This window comes from Rhea americana, unplaced genomic scaffold (genome assembly GCF_003343005.1).
Source record: "Rhea americana isolate MKP2758 unplaced genomic scaffold, rheAme1 scaffold_119, whole genome shotgun sequence".
NCBI lineage: Eukaryota > Metazoa > Chordata > Aves > Rheiformes > Rheidae > Rhea > Rhea americana.
The window spans coordinates 2,743,467-2,765,047 of NW_028185250.1; the positions used below are offsets into that span (position 1 = coordinate 2,743,467).

Sequence of the window (21,581 nt, forward strand, 5' to 3'; positions counted from 1 at the left end):
GTAAGGTCAGCTGTCTGCAGTTCTGAAGAGAAGACTCTGAAAAGGAATTAATGTTTCCAGTGAATAGATGTCATCACCAGAGTACCCTCCCTTGGCATACAGCGTCCATAATAGACAATATTTTTTTAATGTATCTGTTCAAGAGGGAGATGTTATTTTAGTTTGCATGTTAGAAGGCTTCATGAGTCATTAGCCCTGATCCTTTATCACAATAGTGTGTGCAAGTAGTGGCAAAGTCCATGTAAWGGTTGGACACCCAGGGATGCCAAACACCTGCCGGTCCCAAGGAGATGGGTTTTCTTAACACCCTATAAAAACAGTCCAAAAGAAATGATGGTGGAGATATGAGAACTATGGATTCACTGTCAGATTAGTGTCTGTTCCTAACCTGTTTCTAACTCTGCTAGTCATTTCCTGGATCATTTTTAATTGTCACATCACCATGTCTTTCCCTTTTACCATATGCAAGAAGCCTTGTAAAGCTTTACATTTTATGGATACATTTATTAATGTTCTATCATGCTCAGGTTTTAAGAACATGCTCTAGAAGACTGCTCAGCATTGTTTGGGTTCCATTTAGTGTACAGTAAAATACCAGTGTGTCGTCACTGGAAATTGAAACCCAATCCTTAACCACAAAAGAGCTTCAGTGCAGGCAGTTACTTTTACCTGTGCTCAACCTGTCTTGAAAGAAACACCAGTCAAATACACAGGGTCTTTTAATTTCATGATCCACTCAGCCATGAATATTTAGCATTTCTGAACGGCTTCCTTAACTACGGTGCTTGGTGCTTCTTTTCTGTTTCTTGACAAAGAGAATGATCTGTAATTTCTGATTCTGCCTGTGAAGATGGCAATCTTCGTACCACCAATGTTTGTTGCACTGGAATAACAGCCACTGAGGGTCTCTGTTCTTTAGACAACAGCTTGCCCAGTGCTTCAAGTCTCCCAGCATTTTGTAAAAGATTTTCAGGATCAACTGAGCATACTTTGTTTTATTTTTTTTTTTGATTGTTTCAAACGGTCCCGATATATGCTGTACTCCATCAAGTCCTATTTTAGATAAAGTCGTAAGTCCCACTTTCCACCAAGGGGTAGAGCATGTCCAAATTAGTGTCAAAGCCTGTATAATACCTTGGCTGTTTTGCAGGCTTGTGTGATATCAGGATCCTGTTTTCACAGCAGTTGCATAGTTCTTAGTCCAGTGAAGAATGATATGGCTCCTTATAAAATCCACAAGCTGACGTCTGTTTTTTAATGTAATATTTACACTATTCAAGGAGCTAAAAGAAGGATTTGCTTTAATATACTCCTTCAGCTGATGCTTTGCTTCATACAGATGGGTAATTGTTTCCAGCTCTTGCTGCCTTTGTGGCTTTGGATATTAGGACCTTTTTTATTTTTTATTATTTTTCCCCCCTCCTCTGTCTCCTGGGGCAAGAAAAGGGTTTTGTCATCATCATCAAGTTGCCTTGCAGTTTTCTCTGGGGATTTTCTTTGAGGATGGAATCCTGAAGACCTTAAAGAAAAAATAAAAAATAATAAAGAATAAAGAAGGAAGCCACACATAAACAGTGCCCAGTCACCACCCCACAAAAAACAAAATGAGAATTGCATTCCATTTTTGGCTGATCTTCCCCACTCTGAGAAGAAACTTGGTACAGCAATTTCTTCCATGGGGAACACTCGCATAATTTGGGCAACAAAATGTTTTCACCAATGGCTGTGATGCTACTGCTCCCCGGGGTGAAAGAAATTCTAGTGCAAATTTATGTCTTCTGTAAAAATGTTGACCAGGTCACTGTCTATAAATAATATTGTACCACCCAATGTTTACAGGCGTTTCAATAAAAATCTATGTTTTCATCCGGAGTAAAAGTAGCTTTTKCAAGAATTGGTTTTCTGGGACTTCATAATCAAAATAAAGTGTCAGGTTTTAAATATGTAATCATATTTGGTCCAGTGGAGCATAGCATGTGGCATTGACAGCCATAAASTTCTGGTCTAAACAGGGAGTGTGGAGAGCCATTGAAATTAGATGGACATTCTTGCTTATATGTTGAATCGTTTGCATCTGAGTTTCAGAAAGTGAGAGGTGCTTAAAGGAACATCACATATATATATATATATATATGTGTGTGTGTGTGTGTGTATATTAACTTCACCAGTATCCAGATTGAGTCTGACTTTTATTCAGAAAATAAGTTTACACTTGCTCTGTTTCACTGAAACCAGTTTTCTCCCAATCCTAATTAAAAATAAACACAAAATACAAGCTTTGTGAGCTTAGAGTTCAGGCCAATTTATAGTAGATGGAGAACGGTCAAAAGCAAGATATAACATGGGCCTTGTCTTAYTTGCCAAGCTAACCTAATATAAGTATATACTCTAAGGGATTAGGATCATCTCATCCTGGGTTCTGACTGTGAAGTTTATAATAGTTTGGGTTCAGTGGAAGTCCTGATGCTTAACACATCTATCCTGATGCTCTTTGGCTTGCATGTCCAAGCTAGACATCTAGAAAAATGAACTATGGTATTCTAGAATTCATGCTTTTTTCCAAAAAAGAATTTTAGGGAGATAGAATATTGTAGTTTATTTTGGGATATGAACAGGGTACAAGTGGTCCTTAATTTGTCTGTAACTGTTTATTTACTTGTAGTTCAGAATGCCGGCAAAAGAGGTGTAGGAAACGTGTATACCATGTTCTGACAATCTTCCAGTCTGTTGTACTCTGCAAACAATTATACCTGTCACTTGCACTTTTATAATTCTATGCAGAGAAAACTTTCAGAAGGTCATTATCAGCACACCTTGTACTTCAGATTGGTGGCTTAGCCTGGTTCACCTTTAAAATCAGGTTTCTATAGTCCCTGCAGAATGACCTTTATTTTACTATCTCTGGATTAGTTCCTACTCTCTATTGTCCTATTTGAGGTTGATAAGATTATCTTCTAAATATAATACTGTATTTATCAACTGGATTTCTTGATTTATTTTTCCTGCAGCAAGGTCATATTTTGACTTTTGCATAAGAGGTTGAAGTCTGCTGAATGCAATGCAATAATCAGTGTTGTCATTGCCACTATGTATTCTACAGGGAAGGGAGGCGCTGAAAGGTAGTGTATCAATAACATGTGATGTGGAAATTCTGATTGGCTATTGGTAGGGACTTTTGTATTTCTGGCATGTACTGATTGACATGGATTTGCATCCAGCAGATTGTTGCTGATTGTGCTCAGGAAAGGGGGGGGAAAAAGAAAGAAAAAGCAGCAGAACTTCTCACTTTGTTTGAGAAAGGTCACCTTGTTCTTAATTATATCRTTTATTGCCATTGAGGTGGTGGGTACTTAGCAACTCTGGATAAAATTGGTATCTCTTACCATTAGACTACAGCATTAGTCTTTAAAAAAGAGTTGTGAACTACCTAGGATGTGTCTGCACTGCAGTACTTTGCTGGAYAGAGACAGAGCTGTTCTGTTTGATTGTTAACAGGGACAGAGATGCTCCTTAAGTTCACATGTTGAAAGTCCAGGTAAATGAGGAGAGAGAAAGGAAATACCTACACCTGAGTCATAGAATCATAGGATCAGTAAGGTTGGAAGGGACCTCTGGAGATCTTCTAGTCCAACCCACCTCCTCAAGCAGGGGCACCTAGAGCATGGTAGACAGGATTGCATCCAGGCGGGCCTTGAAGATCTCCAGAGAAGGAGACTCCACAGCCTCTCTGGGCAACCTGTGCCAGTGCTCTGTCGCTCTCACAGGGAAGAAATTCTCCCTCACATTCAGGTGGAACTTTCTGTGCTTCAGTTTCTGCCCATTGCCTCTTGTCCTGTCACATGGGACAACTGAAAAGAGTTTGTCCCTGTTCCCTTGACACCCTCTCTTCAGGTACTTATACACATTGATAAGATCCCCCCTCAGGCTTCTCTTCCCCAGGCTGAAGAGGCCCAGCTCTCACAGTCGTTCCTCACAGGGTAGATGCTRCAGCCCTCTGATCATCTTTGTAGCCCTGCGCTGGACTCTCTCCAGTAGCTCCACGTCTCTCTTGTCCTGTGGAGCCCAGAAGTGGACACAGTACTCGAGATGAGGCCTCCCCAGGGCTGAGTAGAGGGGCAGGATCACCTCCCTCAACCTGTTGGCAACAGTCCTCCCAATGCACCCCAGGATACCATTGGCCTTCTTGGCCACAAGGGCACATTGCTGGCTCATGGTCAACCTGTCATCCACCAGCACTCCCAGGTCCTTCTTTGCACAGCTGCTCTCCAGAAGGTCAGCCCCCAGCTTGTACTGGTGCACAGGGTTATTTTTCCCTAGTTGCAGGACCCTGCACTTGCCCTTGTTGAACCTCAGGAGGTTCCTCTCCACCCAACTCTCCAGCCTGTCCAGGCCTCTCTGAATGGCAGCACAGCCCTCAGGTGTGTCAGCCGCTCCTCCCAGCTTGGTATCATCAGCAAACTTGCTGAGGAGGCACTCCATCCCCTCATCCAGGTCCCTGATGAGGAAGTTGAACAGGATGGGACCCAGTACTGAGCCCTKGGGGACGCCACTAGATATAGGCCTCCAACTGGACTCCACGCCACTGATGACAGCCCTCTGAGCTCTGCCTTTCAGCCAGTTCTCAATCCACCTCACAGTCCACTTGTCGTAACTCACACTTCCTGAGCTTCTCTAGGAGGATGTTATAGGAGACAGTGTCAAAAGCCTCGCTGAAGTCAATGTACACAACGTCCACTGCAGTGCCCTCATCTACGCAGCCAGTCATTCCATCACACAGGACTATCAGATTGGTTAAGCAGGATTTGCCCTTGGTGAATCCATGCTGGCTACTCCTGATCACCTTCTTATTCTCTGTATGTCTGGAGATGACATCCAGAATGAGCTGTTCCATCACCTTTCCAGGGATGGAGGTGAGGCTGACTGGCCTATAGTTGCCTGGGTCCTCCTTCTTGCCTCTTCTTGAAGACTGGAGTGTCATTGGCTTTCTTCCAGTCCTCAGGCACCTCTCCAGTTCTCCAGGACCTTTCAAAGATGATAGAGAGCAGCTTGGCAACAATGTCCGCCAGCTCCCTCAGTACCCGTGGGTGCATCCCATCTGGGCSCRTGGATTTGTGGATGTCTAGCCTGCCCAGAAGGTCTCTAATCCTATCCTCCTCAACCAAAGGAAAGTCTTACCTTCTCCAGACTTTCTCCCTCATGTCCAGGCTGCAGGATTCTTGAGGGCTGCCTTTAGCAGTGAAGACTGAAGCAAAGAAGGCATTCAGTAATTCTGCCTTCTCTGTCTCCCTTCTCACCAGGGCCCCCACCCCATTCAGTAGCAGGCCCGCATTTTCCCTAGTTCTCCTCTTGCTGCTGATGTATTTGAAGAAACCCTTCCTGTTGTCCTTCACATCCCTTGCAAGACTCAATTCCAGCTGGGCCTTAGCCTTCCTCGCAGCATCTCTACATACTCTGACTGCATTCCTGTAATTCTCCCAAGTAGCCTGTCCCCTCTTCCACATTCTGTGTATTTTCTTCTTCTGTCTGAATTTGTCCAAGAGCTCCTTGCTCACCCATGAAGAAGTGCCTCCTTTGCTGCACTTCTTACTCATAGGGATGCACTGCTCTTGATCTTAGAGGAAGTGGTTTGAAGAGTAACCAGCTCTCCTGGACGGGAGTCCTTCCTTCTAGGGCCTTAACCCATGAGACTCCAATGAGTCCTAGTTTTCTGTTTAATTCTAAATACAAATATTTCAATTTGCATGGAATTGTTACTATGTAAGTTGGGATATAGCCTGAAAGGGGCTTGATGGATAGCAACATGTTTTCTGAACACAGTTCAGCAAGGATCATGCAGAACTATCTCTTATATACAAAACAGTTTTGAAATAGCTGAATTACTCTTGCAGAATACCAGGTTCAATGTTGTTCTGTGTGGTCTCCACATAACAACTTTTCTAGTATGGGTAAACATTCATACACAGACAGCATTGGTTAGATCCATACAGTCTTTGTCCATCTTTGGACATCCTTAGGATGTCAGGTGCTTTGATCTCTTATCGTATGCTAAGAGTAACTTCAACTGAGATTTAGTATGAGTTACTTTTACCTTATAATGGGATCCTGAAAATGAATCTCTGTTTTATTGGTGACTCTTATGTCTATCTATAAATAAATAGACTAGCCAAGGAACTAGAAATAATTGGTTCCTGAGTAGAGGTAGGTCTTTTGTTGAAAACTGAGCTTAGTTGAGCTTAGTCTAGTGAAGAAGCTTTCAGATGAACTATTTGGGAGGCAGGATGGAAGGATTATACAGCTCTTCCTAAAATTGACGTGATGCTGTTCTGTTCCTTAGGATGGTTTGAGGTTGTGCCTAAGTTTTGTGGCTTATCACATCACAAATGAGGCAGTCTTTTGACTTCTTTTCAGATTCCTTGAGTTAGTTTTTTCTCCATTGCAGATGTTGAGCCCTTTGCTGGTGAATCCCAGCATCACTTGAGCATTAGTGAGGTAAAATAATTTCTAAGATCTGTCAGTATGAAACTGTAAAATGCAAACCTGTTATCTGTAAGTGGGCTCTCCTTCTTCTTGGGAGTGTAGTCACTGTGTTGAAGGGGCTGAAGTTTGCCACTCAGACACCAAAGATAACTTTGCCTCCATCACATTTTATAATTCTGTGTTTAATAACCTCAGCTGAACCTTTTTTTTTCTCTCTAACACACTGTGGTCACAGCACTAGCATTATGCTTTCAGAAATGTTTGTAATAAATGCCACAAGTCTATGTGTATTACACAAAAATATGTGGAGGACATAATGCAATAAAGAATAATGCAGTGAGGAATCCCAGATGGTTCCACAGAGGCACTTCATCCTGTAAGGCTTCTTGTGTAACCTTGTTTAACTTTTTGTTTCAGGAACAAGAGGATCCTAATAAGCTTGCTACCAGCTGGCCAGATTACTACATTGACCGCATCAACTCCATGGCAGCAGTAAGTTACCTCTCCTGCACAGCAGGGAAGATTTTCTACCATATAGAACTGTTTTTTTAGGAAGAAGTCCCTGAAGGAGAGGTATGTTAGGCCAAGTGTTTGACTCATAAGAAATTGGCCTTGTGAAAGAGGATGTGTATGCGTATTAAGAAAGCCCTGTTCTAACAGAAGAATGGATTAGATAACACGATATGCATTTTCCATTTCTTATTTCTGTGATTCAGAACATTGAAGGCAATCAAACTAGATTCTGGAGTGAAAACTCAGAGCTGAAGTAATGAGATGTGATGCTGTTGCTATGTTTTGGATTTTAAAAGTCAGTAATTGTTCTGTATTACAATTGTGTATACTCACTTGCTGTCCCTCTCTCCTTCCCTCCGTTCTCTTTTTGAATAATATTTAAGGAGAATTCTGAAAAACTTCTAAAATGATTTACATGCTGGCTGCAAAGCCTGTCACACAAAGGGGCCTGATCCTTAGATCTCTGTTCTTGGCACAGAACCTGAAAAGAAGAGACAAAAGTAGCTTTGTGCCCTTTTTGAACTCCACTGATTGTAGAACTAAATTGACTCCTGTACAATTCAAAGCAACTTTCAGCTAGCTTTAGACTGTGGTAGAGCATAATGATCTTGAAGAGATTGTCATGCTGTTGGGTGTTGGTGGAGCACAAAGATACTTAAACTGTTACCCCTCTTTTAAAATTCTGAGAAGTGGTAATGCAAAGCTTGCCTTCAGCAAATATACACAGTTGTGCATGTGTTTTGGCAGGGCTAGCTAGTCTGAAGTAGTGAGACTTTAATGTATCTTTTTCCAGAACTGTACTTTTGACTGCATTGAGACCAGTGTGCCATTTGGGCTGAGCAAAGATGAAATAATTTGTTTCTTCAAGAAGAGTTTGTATAGTCTGTAATTGAGGATATATATTGTTATATGAAATTGTTGGAGGGGGGGCGGATAGAGGGGAGAGGCAGGCAGCAAGTCCCCTGTTTACGCTTCAGAATAGAAAAGCAAAGGGGTATTTGATGAAACAGAAAAGCAGTCAGTGGGAAAACTAGGAAAGGTTTGCTTTGTTGAGTGTTTTAAATTTGATTTCTATATAATCTGCATAATAACAATGAGGTTAGTTYAGGAGAATAATTAAAGAAAAGGTAGGTGTTTACATAAGATGAAAGTAAGATATCCACTTACATAAAAGCAGATAAACAGAGAAGCATAAGGCTTCAACACCTTAGACATCAGGTACAAGCCAACCAGAATTTTTAGGAAAGCTTCCTTTAATTGTCCTTGTTCAGTGGCTGTTTACATCTTCCTTTGAAACATCTAACAGAGCTGGCCACCAGCAAAAGCCTATAGCTACCTGCTTATAGTGCCCACTAGTTTGCTTTGATATGGTAGAACATAGATTTTGAATTTTTGGTTTTATAGACAAGTTCTACCTCCAGTTATTCATATCTACTAAGGATTTTTTGGCAGTTGTGCAGAAGTAATGACACAATTCAGTCCTTAGCATTTTAGGTAATAAACTTTGTTTGTTTACTTATACTTTTATGTTACATTTCTGAAAGCTTCTCTGCTCTATTTATATCATGATTATGAGCTGAAAAATAATTCTGTAAATTATATATATTGTAATTATATGATCATTAATAATGCCTCAACGGATGCTTAATGTATCAATATTTATCTATATCTCTTGTTCAAATATGTCTTGTTTAAAAAGAAAAACAAGATTTTGAAAGCCTTTAATTTTAAGAGGATAAAAGAAGAGCTGCTATCTATTGTGAGTCATGAATAAGCAAAGTGACCACCTTTCTTCATGCTGGATTTTTTTGTGGCAGGGTGAAGGGATAAAAGAATACAGGCTCATTTTGAGAAAAGGGTTTGAGCTTTTGTAACTGGCATGGCATTATACTTTGATTTACTGACTGAACAAATTTGCTTTAGGAGAATCACTAACAAAATAAATATGAAACCTTCCAATCTCAACCACCCAAATACTGCTGGAAGAGTTTGATCCAAGGCCTCTTAAACCTACTAGAAGTTTTTCCATTGTTTTCAGTAGCTTTTGGATTAGTTTTTAGACGATCCTGATGTAAATCTGGAGTGAATATGTAAATGCCACTATTGTAAACCTGGAGCAGCTCCATGAAATGAGACCATATTTTAGCCTATGTTTCTAATTTCAAACACATTTTAAGAACACCAGTAAACACCAGCCCTGGTAATGTTGTGTGCATGCCTCAACATCGAATGATCGATAACCCTTTCTGTGGCTTCAAGCCTCGTGATTCACTCTCATGCTTGAGGTAGTAAAAAGATAACTTGGGGTTAAAATCACTGGTCTTTATTTACCATTTAGTTGTTCCAGCTTTAGACAGGTGAAACTTAGTTGACTTGATTTCACAGGAATTRTATCAGCGAAAAACTGGAGTAACCCAGCTCCAGCACACTTTAACAGTGACGTTCTTTTCATCTTTTTTTTTAAGACTGCTGAGATTCTTAACTTGCAGATGGGTATTTTAGACCCTCTTATAATTTCTCTCTCAAATATAGTGGTGTGGCACGTATTTATTTATTTATTTATTTATGCTTATTCAGAATACACTTGGCTCATGAGTGGTAAAAGAAAAATGTTTCATGTTGCTTCCTGACGTTTTCTAGTCTATTTCAGTTTGCATCTCTTGGGCACTATCAGGAATTACATTATTTTACTTAGAATTACTGCAGGAAGTATTAGTTTTGAAATGGTAGCAGTAATTACAGAAGTTAGTTTTAAATGCTGAAGTCCTATTTTTTTAATAAAACTTAATCATTGCATCTCCTGTGAATGAACTGTATCAGAATCTTTCTATATGGAGATTTCACAGCTTATTCTATATCCTTTTGCGTAATTATGATGTTCTATTTTATATATGAGCTGGACAAAAAAGTTTTCTCTACCCACTTCTTAAATGAAAGTTGAGTTTTTATCCCACTGATATCGTTAAGTATCTTCTGTGAATTTCAACAGCCAAGACCACTGTGCTCAAGAATCATTTTCTGAGACCTTCTGCACTGTTACCCATCATATCTGTCTCACATAGATTGTGCTTGAGAGCAATGTGGTGATTTCTGACATGTTTGACGTTCCCTACTTGTAACCTTAGACCACTATGTTAGGAAGCACTCTCACAGTAGTCTTGAGGTCACAGATTCCTACTCCAGTTCAAAAAGCTGTGCATTTTTAGGCACAGTTCTGTTCCCACAATTGTTTCTGTCACTGTGACTTTGTAGATTTTAATAACTTTTAGTCCTAATTCTCRCAGGAGTATGTGACAGTAAAATTCAATGTCTTTACTAAGCTGTAGTGCAGAGTCCGTTTGGAGGGAACATCACATCCTTCAGGTTGCCTAACTGAAAGGAAGATCAGTTGTCAGTGTCTTCTAGACAAATCCCTTGTAAAAGAGATGGCTGCTAATGCTGTCTTAATTAGAAATAGGAGCCTCCACATTTTCTTTGAAAATGCAGTGCTCATAAACCCGGTCATCTGATGTCTAAATGCTCTGAATAATGCTAGTGAGTTGCCTGCCAACAGAGACCCTTCCTGCATTGAGGTCATTGTCATCTTCTGCTGATTTCATCAACGCACAGAACTTCTCTTCATAAAAATGCAGCAGTGGCCCCGTTGATATCACATGTAAAGAAACCTCCCTGTGCTTCTCCTCCCCTCACAACCCCATGATACTGTCTGCTTGGCAGCACAAATAAACACGGCCCTCACTTTACAGGGAAGAAGGAGAAAAACTTCTGACACCACTATATTGCTTTTATGAGCTTGGCTGTACTTGCACTTCCACAGAGAGACTTTCAGGTGAACAGATTTGGCTGCAGATCTGGCTTTTTTGGACAGATGGCTCAGYTGAGAGCATGAGATGGGGCTCAAGAGTGATAAATATAGCATAATCAGTCCTTTTTCCTCAAGTTGGAAAGCATTTGCTCTTTGCAAAACAGCTTCATGAAAATATATTTTTCAGCAGAATCAAGCAGGTAGATAACTCTGTCCCCTATCTGCATTAGGTGACTTCTATGTTACTTTAAAATGTCATTTCCTAAAAAAGTTCGATATTATTTTTATTACATTTACAATTTATATTTTCTTTTTAGTTCAGTCGTAATATAGATAGATGTATTATACACCTGAATTTCAACTGCTGTTTTCTTTGAAGAAATGTTTTAAAGGAGTATTATCCAGATAAGTCGCAGGAGGCACAAAAGAAAATAATTCTTTGTCAAATTCCAATTTTAATTTCACTTCTATTTATTTATGGACTGGAAGTAATTTTGGTAATGATAACACTTTGGTAGTTATAATTATAGATGAGATCTGAAGACAGAGCTTGGACTATAAAGATAAATCAGAAYGCCCAGTTTACTTTTTCACTATTTMTTTTGTTTATTTCTTTCTTATTTTCATTTGTGTGAGATTGGCAAGTGAAACTAAATTGATCATATAGTCTCTTTCTGCTGCTAGTCATATCCTTGTTTTCTGTTCACATGCAGTGTCCTTATGGTATTACATTTAGCTTCCCAGCATTTTAGGAGAGTGGTTAGCCATTAGGATAAGGTGTGGGAGTTTATACTTTTAATTAAACTAAGATATTGCTGTTTAAAATGAGCCAAGTTTTCAAAAATCATGCTTTGGACTACCCAAAGTTTTACAGATACGGTTCAAAGTGAATGATTTTTGCACACATTTGTAAGCATTTTAGAATGACAAGTCAGGCAACTAGACGTCATGCTTGTGGATGATGCACTTCGTTTGGAAAACTTTAAATTTGTGAAATGAGCTCCTGAAAAAGAGCCTGTGGGTCATTATTTATACTGCTTTTTAGGAACTGGATAAGGAACTAAGCAATATTCTTCTTAGGGTGTTTGGTTAACATTAGCTAGCTGCATCCTCAGTGCAGCAGATTTCTGTCCTAGAGTGCAAGTGGTAGTTTAGGAAAGCAACTCATTGGTCAACTACATTAATGAAATCCAGCCTGAGATACTGACAGTTCCCTCCCCTGTGTCTCCCAGGGATAGTTATGTTTCTATAACTCTTGCAGTGAAAGCTATTTCATATAATGCAAATGCGTGACCAATCTGTCTTTAGAGAGGGCATGAAGATTTGAGTTCCTGGCCATGCACAAGAGTGAGAAATGAAGGACTCTTGGCTGGCTGCAGCTTTAGAAAAGGGGTTTTCTATAATCACCCTCTATTGTAAAGGCAGGATTATTTGTATTTGTTTCATTTGGAAAAGGGCCTTTTTCACTCTCACCAAAATACTGTTGAGCACCTTCCTGCATTTGCTTTCCCTCCACAATGGCTCCAAGGAGAAATTAAGCCTTTGTAGGAAAGGGAGTCTTTCAAAGGAGCATTTATGGGCCAAAGGAAAGATGACCAGATGGGCTATCACCCAAGAAAATACAAATCAAGCCCCAAATCACACCCCAGGACTCTGCCATTGAGATTCCATRATGCCTGTTCAGGATTTCTGTTTATTTTTCAAAGAGGGGGATCATATATGGCTTGGCTTAAGCATTTCAATTTATGTTTCTGGCTGTCGGGGGATGCTGGCAAAAGATAAAACATCATCGTCTCATTTTCCATCAGTAGCGCTCTGTCATTTCATTAGAGCAGGAAATAGCTAGCTCCGTTACTGAGTGAATTTGACTTTAGCATGGATCAGAGAGAGGACCCCTAGAGTTAAACACATCTCCTTATGCCAGCTGTTCAGCATAAGACAGCAATGGCATGTAGCCAAATGACCACCCTCAAGATCCTACATGTGTTGGCATCACACGGTTTGCAAAAGCAAGTAACATGGGAACATTTCCAAAGGAAGTGAGGTATTGGCAGGGGGGTTGGGAGTGGTTAAAGGAAGTTCCACTGAGAGTAAGGTTTTCTTTGATGCTTGCTAAATAGTAAAATAAAGACTTGAATATTTTGCTGTAGTGGGCCATAATTGTAGGTACTCAGATTCCATTACAGAGAGGTACAGCTTAGGAACCTTGATAGATGATATTGGTTTAATCAAAGTATTCATATGAGAAGGAATTCAAGTCAAGAGCTGCTTTCCAAACATCACTTACTGATATTCCCCAAAAGTCTTGCCAGTGAGAGAGGTATTTATCCTCTCTTTTTTACAATTAAAGAGGCTAAGAGGACATGGCTACAACATTCCAGTACTGAGATTTGACTTTTTAAAATGCTGAGCATTGAATTTGTGAGTCTGAATTGCACATGCAAAGGGCATTAAAGAGTCTTGCTTTACAGCACAACATAGTGATGGAGCTGAGTGTAGATCTGCCKTCCTGATTTCCTGATATTTCACCTTTTTTTAATGGCATTGTCTGTCTCTTAGAATATATTTTTTCTGTGTATCCCACTCATCAAGTCTCACCCTCATTCACAGTGATCCTCAGCATCTTAATTTCCAGCTGATTTCAAGGTCTAGTTGTCTCAGGCTGTACCAGGGAAGGAAAAAGGAGGAYGTAGATTCCATCAAGAAAAGTATTTGAAAATGTAAACCCTAGTCTCTGTGTTCCTCAGTTTACTTGTTGATAGACAATGACAGGAATTTTATGATACTCAAACTTTTTGTAGTAATATATTCCTAATTAGCAAGGGCAAAGTGTATAAGGAGAATTGGTGTCTTAGAGCAGGTGATGTAACCAGAGTGGTAGAAATTAGTCAAACTTCCAGGTACATGCACTGTTCTTCAGGGCACTTGAAGGTTGCCTAGTCCCTTGAAGAAAAAGCTTATATGCTTTGAAACCTGACACACAAGTCTGTTTTCTTGCTTTCTTTTTTTTTTTTTTTAACTTCCAGCAATATCAGTCAGCCTAATAAAAGGTATTACTTCTCCCTACAAACTTTTCCTTATGTATCTGTAGATCCTCACAACAAATCGCTGTTCCAAATTAGGCACTATTTTCTGAGGGCATCCTGGCAAGTGTGATATTTGGGGGGAGTAATCTGAGAATCTTAATTTATCCAGTGTGGCAAGGCAATATGTTGCTGCCAATCCACAAGAGTAGCCTCATCTGGATTCAGTTTTGTAGCTTAGACACTGCTTTCCTAGTGACAGATCAGCAGGCACCTCTGCATGGATAGATGGGGTAGTTGTTGTTTATGATTTCTGGCCTATCAACTTCCAAGGAGCTTGAGATTTTGTAACTGTCTTCTGTTTTTCTGAGCAGATGCAGACTCTGTATGCTTTTGATGAAGAAGAAACAGAAATGAAAAATAAAATAGTTGAAGACTTGAAGACAGCTCTGCGAACTCAGCCCATGAGGTAATGAGATCCATCTTTCATCATGATTTGCTTCCTCCCCATGGTCAGATGTGACATGGGAAAGACATGGCAATGACAGAAACCTCATTGTCTCACCATACACAACATGTGCTCTCTGATAGACAATCCACAGAGAGTCTTACAGTTCCTCTTCTGAACCTGTCCAGCTGGGGAACACACACAAATGCTTAAGCATGCAGCTTCAGGATAATAAAAGACATAGCTGTTGTAAGAAGCTTTTGGAAGGTTTGTGCAAACACAGGTAAGGACTCCGGAGATCAGACTTTTAGACCTCATAGCGTCTTGAACCTCCCATGTAATTTGATTCATTGTGGGCCTCAGTGCTGAACTTTGAATTCAGGCCTTCCCTTATCTTCAGTAATGTGAACTGTTTGATACAAAGCAGCTAATCCATCTGACATCACCTAGTTTGGCATTCTTCCTGCTTATGTATAACTATGATATAGAGAAATATTAAGAAAACATTTGTTTTCTTAACAAATGTTAAGAAACACTGTATTGTATATTGTGTCTTTGAAGTAAGGTCATCTTTGTTTTTTCTGGAAACAACACTGAACAATGCAAACTAACTAGCATAGAAACCTTTTGCATTTAATGCTTAAGAGAGTACCTTGCAGAAACCTTAACCGTAGTTGATATGATCTCAGGAAACACCTGTTCAAAAAGATTCTGGATGTCTTTGTATTAAGCCTGAAGTAGGCAAATGTGTTTGCATCCACACCATGCTGAAGTCAAAGCTTCAGAGGACTTCAGTAATGCCCAATCATGCATATTTTCTGAAAGGAAGTAAAAATAAAGCCTAATATTACCTCAAAAGAATTTCAATTGTAGTTAGATAGAGCTGAGGTGAGGGTATTTCTGGGAGTTCTTGTAGAGCTAAGTGCTGATTTTGCTCAGCTCTCCCCTTCATGGTGTTTTAGTAAGTTTCTTGTTGGCAGGAACATAAAATATGGGCTTGATTAAGATCGAAGTCTGTGTTCAGTGTACTCACACCTAGATCAWTCTTAATTGTAAGGACTAGAGTGCCAGACAGAAGCCACTGGGGCCAGTGCTTTAAGCAGATACACTTCTATGGGTGGATGTTTTCCGAAAAACTAGCAAGTGTGATTGTGCATGCATGTACAGTTTCCTCAGAAGCTTCAAATACTAATTTCCATGAAAAATAACATGCAGTCCATGGTCTTATTAATTTTATTTACTGCAGGGACTTGAATCTTTGTAATTCCAACAGAATGCTATTGCTTGTGTCTCTGCACTAAGAAACTTTCACTCAGAGCTACTGAAAAGAAATGGGGCACTATAAGCAGGCACTTGGAGAAGGAGTCCTGCTTTGTAAGTGTCCTCATTTCCCACAGTCATTTGCTCAAAGACAAATGTGAGGGAGACTGAGTGTGCTAAAGGACTGAGAAAGCTAAAGTGCTGAAACATCTCCTTTCTGCAACCAGCAAGCAAATAATAGAGAGGCCGTCATCATGGTCCCTCCCTTCATGTGCAGTGGGTTAGTGAATGTTGAGGTACTGAGTTAGCACTAACTGGTAAGTGAATAAGAAAGACAAAAAATGATTGCTATGGTCTCCAGCTTGCTGATGAAGCTGTGCTGTGATTTAGTTGCAATCAGACCTTGTTTATTGTATCCCAGTATCCTCTGTGGTAGGAATTTTGTAGCTGGTGCTTTATTGTAGGGAGCAGCATCTTCCCTTTATACTCACACATGTAAATGTAGTTCCTTAGCTCAGTAAATTATTCCACTTCAGCAGAGCCTTCAGTAYTGGCTGCGTGCAGGTTCTTAGTTCATGGCAAGTGTGAGGTGAAACAGATCAGCTTAAACTTCAGTGTTTTGCCTTCCATTGTAAAGGTCTGTAAGAGAGCGCACAGCCAATTTCTGAAGCTCAGCTGAACCATAGTGATTCACCAGGCTGTGGTAACTTTAGCATGTGGGTTAGGTAGTGCTTTTAACATGGAATTGAAGGAACAGTGACCTATACTGAGAAGTAGCCCGAGGGAATAAATGACAGCTTGATCCTGTCTGTCACTGTCCTAAAGCAGAAGACACTACAAAATGCAACTGGTCTTTATATTAGAATGGAAGTAAGACAACTGCCAAACTGCCATCTCTCAGACAGTTTTAGGCCAAAGGCCTGTACTGTTGACATATAATGTAGCAACTCATTTATATTAATTATTTATATTAACCTGCAGCTGCTTGATGCTTTTTCTGTGAAAGTGATAGCTTTCTCATTTCATTGAGCATAGCTACATGAGCAAGGCACCATTGCTGTGTCCAGCTGAAGGATATCTTTGTGGCCTCCACTGGTTATTCTACTCTCTCATTTTCAATAGGACAGCCTGTCCCCCTTCTTGAAAGGAAGGCCAAAGAGGGAAAGAGGAAACAGAAATGTCTTCAGCCAAAGCTTTGCATAGTTTTCCAGATCAGACCTACATTACTTCTCCTGGGTCCCCTTGACAACAGGCTGTTGCTTCATCTGTTTATAATAACCCTAACAAGCTTCAGTACAAGCATCTATGAGCTGCCCCATAAAGTGTTCTCTTCTAAATCGCTGGCGATATTTTAGGGGCTTTTTTAAAAATAGTTAAGCCAAGCCAAATTTTGAGTTAAGTCCTGTGTCTCAACTAATTTCCAGCGACTCAATTTGTTAGCTGCCAGATGGGCTGCATGCCAATGCCTGATCAGCAAGCCAATTTCTTCTTGATGGAAAGGTTGCAGTAGAGGGGCCCTCAGCTCCATCAAATTCCTCTTATAAGCAGTACTATACCCAGATCTTCAAAATACTAGTCTTCCAAGTATTGAACTTGGACATCAAATGCTATTTTCCTTACTACTTCTGTTCATCAGACATCTGATAAAAATAGAGAGTGAAAATCTAAATTCACATAGGGTGGCTGACTGGAATCCCCTTGTAATGACAGGGTACACAGGGACTCTGACAGCTTCCTGATAGGCACCTCTGCTTGAATGCTCTTATCCAGGGGAGTCAAAGGGAGAAGAATGTACATATCTGGCTCTGCATTTTATTATACTGAAGAACTGGGTCTCTTTTGCTAGAAAACTGATACCAATCTGTGCCTCTATTCCAACCCACAAGTTCTAACAGCAATGCAAGCTGAAGCATACCTTCCCAAAATCATGTTCATTTCTGTTCTGGAGAAAAGATGATGGAAGACATGGAAGGATCTCTTGGCAACTAGCTGGCCCACTCTGAAAAGGGGCATTTTGTTCTGATATTTAGGAGCTGCCCTGAAATAATAAAGCCAGGTTATGTCCCAGCATGCAGGCACAAACTCAACTTCAGAGAACAGAAAAAACACATCTGCATCTAGTAAGGAAACAGATTTTCTTTCAGGTTTATAAAACCTTATGACTATAAACAAGTGTGATGACAAACTGTTGGACAGAAGCAGTGAGAGGAGAGCTTTTCTTTTGGTATTTCAGTGCCCAAAATGGAGATTCAGAAGTGCAGTGAAAGTAAAAACTAACAAGGGACAGGAAAAATTAACTTTCTGGAACCACAGAAAAGTCTTCCTACTTTAATTCTTGAAGGGTAGACAGAAGAACCTTCTTTAGTCTGAATCATTTAAACCATCRGCACTAATTTCCTTTACTCTCTGCTTTTCTCCTTATGTTTTACCCAGTTTTACCTTCCATTACTTTTATTTAGTTTAGCCTTATTGCATTCCAGTGCATGCTGGAGATGATCATTTATGTATCCAGCAAGCAAAACTCATTATGCTGAAATTTTCAGCAGTGTAGTCATTGTCAGGATTGTGTGTGTCCTAATTCAAAAGCTGATGTTCCAAAAGGCAACCTCAGCTGTTATTAGGGTGGGAACATCCTGCCCTCTGCACACCCGCAGCATATGATCTTTCTGTCTTTCCTGAACCATGCTATTTCTCACAGGGAGGCTGTCCCCTACTATACTTGGAATCATCAATGGGCCATTACTTCTTAGATTTCATCTATATGTGAATGAAAGGTTTGTTATTAGAGCTAACTAACACATTTTTACTAGCACTCACTAAAACTTGAAAGGAGAAAAGGTGTCTTGCCTTTTAATGTGTGCTAAACTGGTCAAGTGAGAGTCTGAGGCGAGGTTAGGCTTTAATTTGCTTGTTTAGCACCTATTAAAGTATGCCCTTCTTTATTTATACTTAGGTTTTTGAATGTGTTAGCCAGAATGCTTTGGCAAATATGCCTAACTTTACACCCTTCAGTCTAGAACAAATATATATACTTGGCAGTATATAGGAAATATAGGATGACAGTTGCACATGCATATACTGTGAGGAGAAAGGTACTTAATAATGTATAAATTGGGCTTTCCTTTGCAYGTACACACACGCACAGAGATATGTCCATGTTTACAGACATAAAGATGCATAAACTCCAAACACTGTGAGGATTATGACTCAGCTAAACACCCACTTCTGTCTCTCTTCTTTACAGACATTTACACCGATGTAACCTACCCATGACCACACCGAACAGATCCTCATAATGAGAGTGTCTATTGACCCATAAATTGCAATCATCATTTCTCCCTTTATCTCACTTTAAACATGATTTCTCCCTTTTCCGAACAATAGGGAACTAAATGTTTTGGAAAAGGAAGGTGAAAATCATCATTTGATTCCTGCTTTTGATGTCAGCTTAAATGGGAAGGTTCTCAGTTTCACTTCCTATTGAGTAATGCAGCTTACTGTTTGCTCTTTGGACCAGGAGAGTACAGGAAAATCCCAACATTGTTTTAAATTATGTTATTAATCAAGGTCTGAAACACACACCACTTTCCTGTGCCTGCTTTCTTTATGGAATGATCTAATTCAAACAGTCCTAGAAAGATTGCTCTGCCAGTGGGTTTATTAAGGAATTGTACTTAATTGGGACAATGTGACTTTGGTGCCTTTCACATTTTTTTCATGTGGTCATCACAACAGGCCAAAATATATGAAGATTATAGTGCCTTGTATGTCTTACCAAAAAAGCAAGTGTTCCATCTGGAAGTAGGTTTTAGAAACGTTTTGTTCAGCTGTTTCTTTGGGGAGTTGTCTTTTGTCGCTAGAGCGCTCCATGTCTCCAGAAAAGTATCCATCTTAAGCCTTATCTCAGCCCTGGAACTCACCAAAATTACCTGCCTTTTCATTTTTAAAAGAATGGGTAAGGCTTCACTCTTACAAGGGATCTGGAAGGAACAGTTAAGACATCGAATGGATATATAGGTTTAAACTTCGGAGGTGAGGAGAAGTAAGGAGAATTTAAATTAGTCCTTCCAGAGCAGAGCTAAATGGAAACTCAGCTCTTCAGGAGCGAGCTTAGAGAAGTGCTAAGAAGTCATTGGCATCACAGTGTTTGGTTACAAATTGAGTTTGTGCTTATTTTCATTCCCAGTGAATCCTTAGCCCTAGCATGCACAGCAGCAACTCTTTCAACCGTGAATGCACTTGTTTCAGGCTCCTTTGGTAGGCTAGCAGCCACATACATTACAGAAACTGAACTAACTTTTAATCTTTATATAACCAGTTAAAATAACAAACTGCTTTGAATGACTTACTAAATTCCTGGTTCATGATGTGCGATCCCACTCTCTAGCCTGGAAGCAGAGGGGCCTTTGCTCCTATGGTTTGTTAAGGTAGACACGATGATATATCCAAAGAATGTGCAATCAAACCTGTGTAAAACTTGGCAGGTTGTCTTAGCAGGGTTCAAGTAAACCTTACTTTCATTTTTGGTGTGCATATGTTCCTCTCTGTGCTTGCCCTTACTCTGATATTCACTTGGAAATTCAGTTTTGAACAAAACCCAAACCTCAAAGTGAAACATAGTTAAAAGCTCTGGGCTTTGCCATGTTTCTGGTCAAATTACTGGCCCAAATAATCTGAAAGTTGGCAAATCTGTCAGTGTAGCAAGCCTAACTTTCAGGTAGGCCCTGAACTTTCCCATGTGGTGTGAGGTATTAACAACCATACCACCATACATGTGACAAGACCATATTATCCAGAAGATCTGTAAGTAGGGCTCAGGTTTGTTTTGCTAGTATAGAGACATGAATAGAGAACACAGATGTTGGGAGTCTTTCGTATGATGCTTCCTTTAAGTATGATGCATGTTAGGGGCATCGTCTCGCTTATTAAGAGCATGTAATAGAGAGACAGCACATTGGAAAATATCTAGCAAGAAGGAAGTATCCAGCAGGCTGGTAAAAACTCAAAGATACAGACTTTTGGTGCTCTTAATTTGTTACGGAGGTGAAATTTTTAATAATGTTTTCATTTGTTTGGAGTTTTTCTACATTATGGCACTTAGAGCATGGCCATGGCCATATTATCGTTGCTGTGAGTTTAGGTAGACTGAAAACTTGAATGGAATACACGTGGCCTTGCGTTCAGGCATTCTAAAGAGATGTGCCTAGCTGAACGACCTCTGTTACAGGAAGCAGGAGGTAAACAGAGTGGTCTAGAGAAATGATTTGCAGCCCTTATCATGTCTTTGAATCTCCTGGGAAACCTGAACGGAACTTTGCGGGAACCACTGATTTGAACTGTCTTATATAACTGTAGCAACTCCTATTTGCTTATCTAGTATCACCCATTATTTTTTTTAATCTTGGTTTTGAACAAAACTTTAAAGTGTCATAATAGGCTTTCTCTTTTATTATTTCCATCCCCAGTTTCTATAATCTTCATCTGGAATAAAGCAAGCTTTATATGGTTCTGTTGTTAGGATAGAATAGGATAGAAACAGAAAACTGGCATTCTCAATATTGAAAAGAAATTTGTCCCAGTGCAGGTTTAGTCTTTGTTGTGTGATTTGGTAATTGATTAATTCTACATTTCGTTAATTTATGATATATTTTACCTTATGTTTGCTACTGCATGGTTGACAGGGGACCTGCTGCATCCTGGATTTATCTCTTTCAACTAAAAAAATAAATTAAAAACACAACCAAGACCATTCTAGGAGCTTTGTCTAAATATGTGCTGAAGAACATGTGCCTCTTAAATTTAATATGTTTCTATGGAATGGAGTGGAATGTGTTTCTGTCATGGAATCAGAATATGAAATCTGGACAGTGGAACTGAGGGAGTATATAAGAATCAGTTCAGTCTTGAAAATGTATTAACCACTGGGGTGGACCACAGCAGGTGTTTGGTGGTGCTTGCAATATAGAATGCAGGGACCAGATAGTAGGGTCATAAGGTGATAGAACATAATCCTGAAACTTATGATACACCAGTATTATTAGCTTTTCTTTTCCTT

General features: G+C 39.8%; 1 protein-coding gene across 6 annotated transcripts in view; it reads left to right on the forward strand.

Annotated features, from left to right (window-relative positions):
- The window catches only part of DAAM2 (dishevelled associated activator of morphogenesis 2), a 212,589-nt gene that overhangs the window by 122,131 nt on the left and 68,877 nt on the right, over nt 1-21,581 (forward strand). For all 6 annotated transcript variants that reach the window (XM_085320666.1, XM_085320657.1, XM_085320692.1 and 3 more), the window contains 2 exons: nt 6,895-6,969; nt 14,193-14,287. In XM_085320666.1, coding sequence (XP_085176792.1) covers nt 6,895-6,969; nt 14,193-14,287 — 170 coding nt within the window. The remainder of the gene's footprint in view (nt 1-6,894; nt 6,970-14,192; nt 14,288-21,581) is intronic.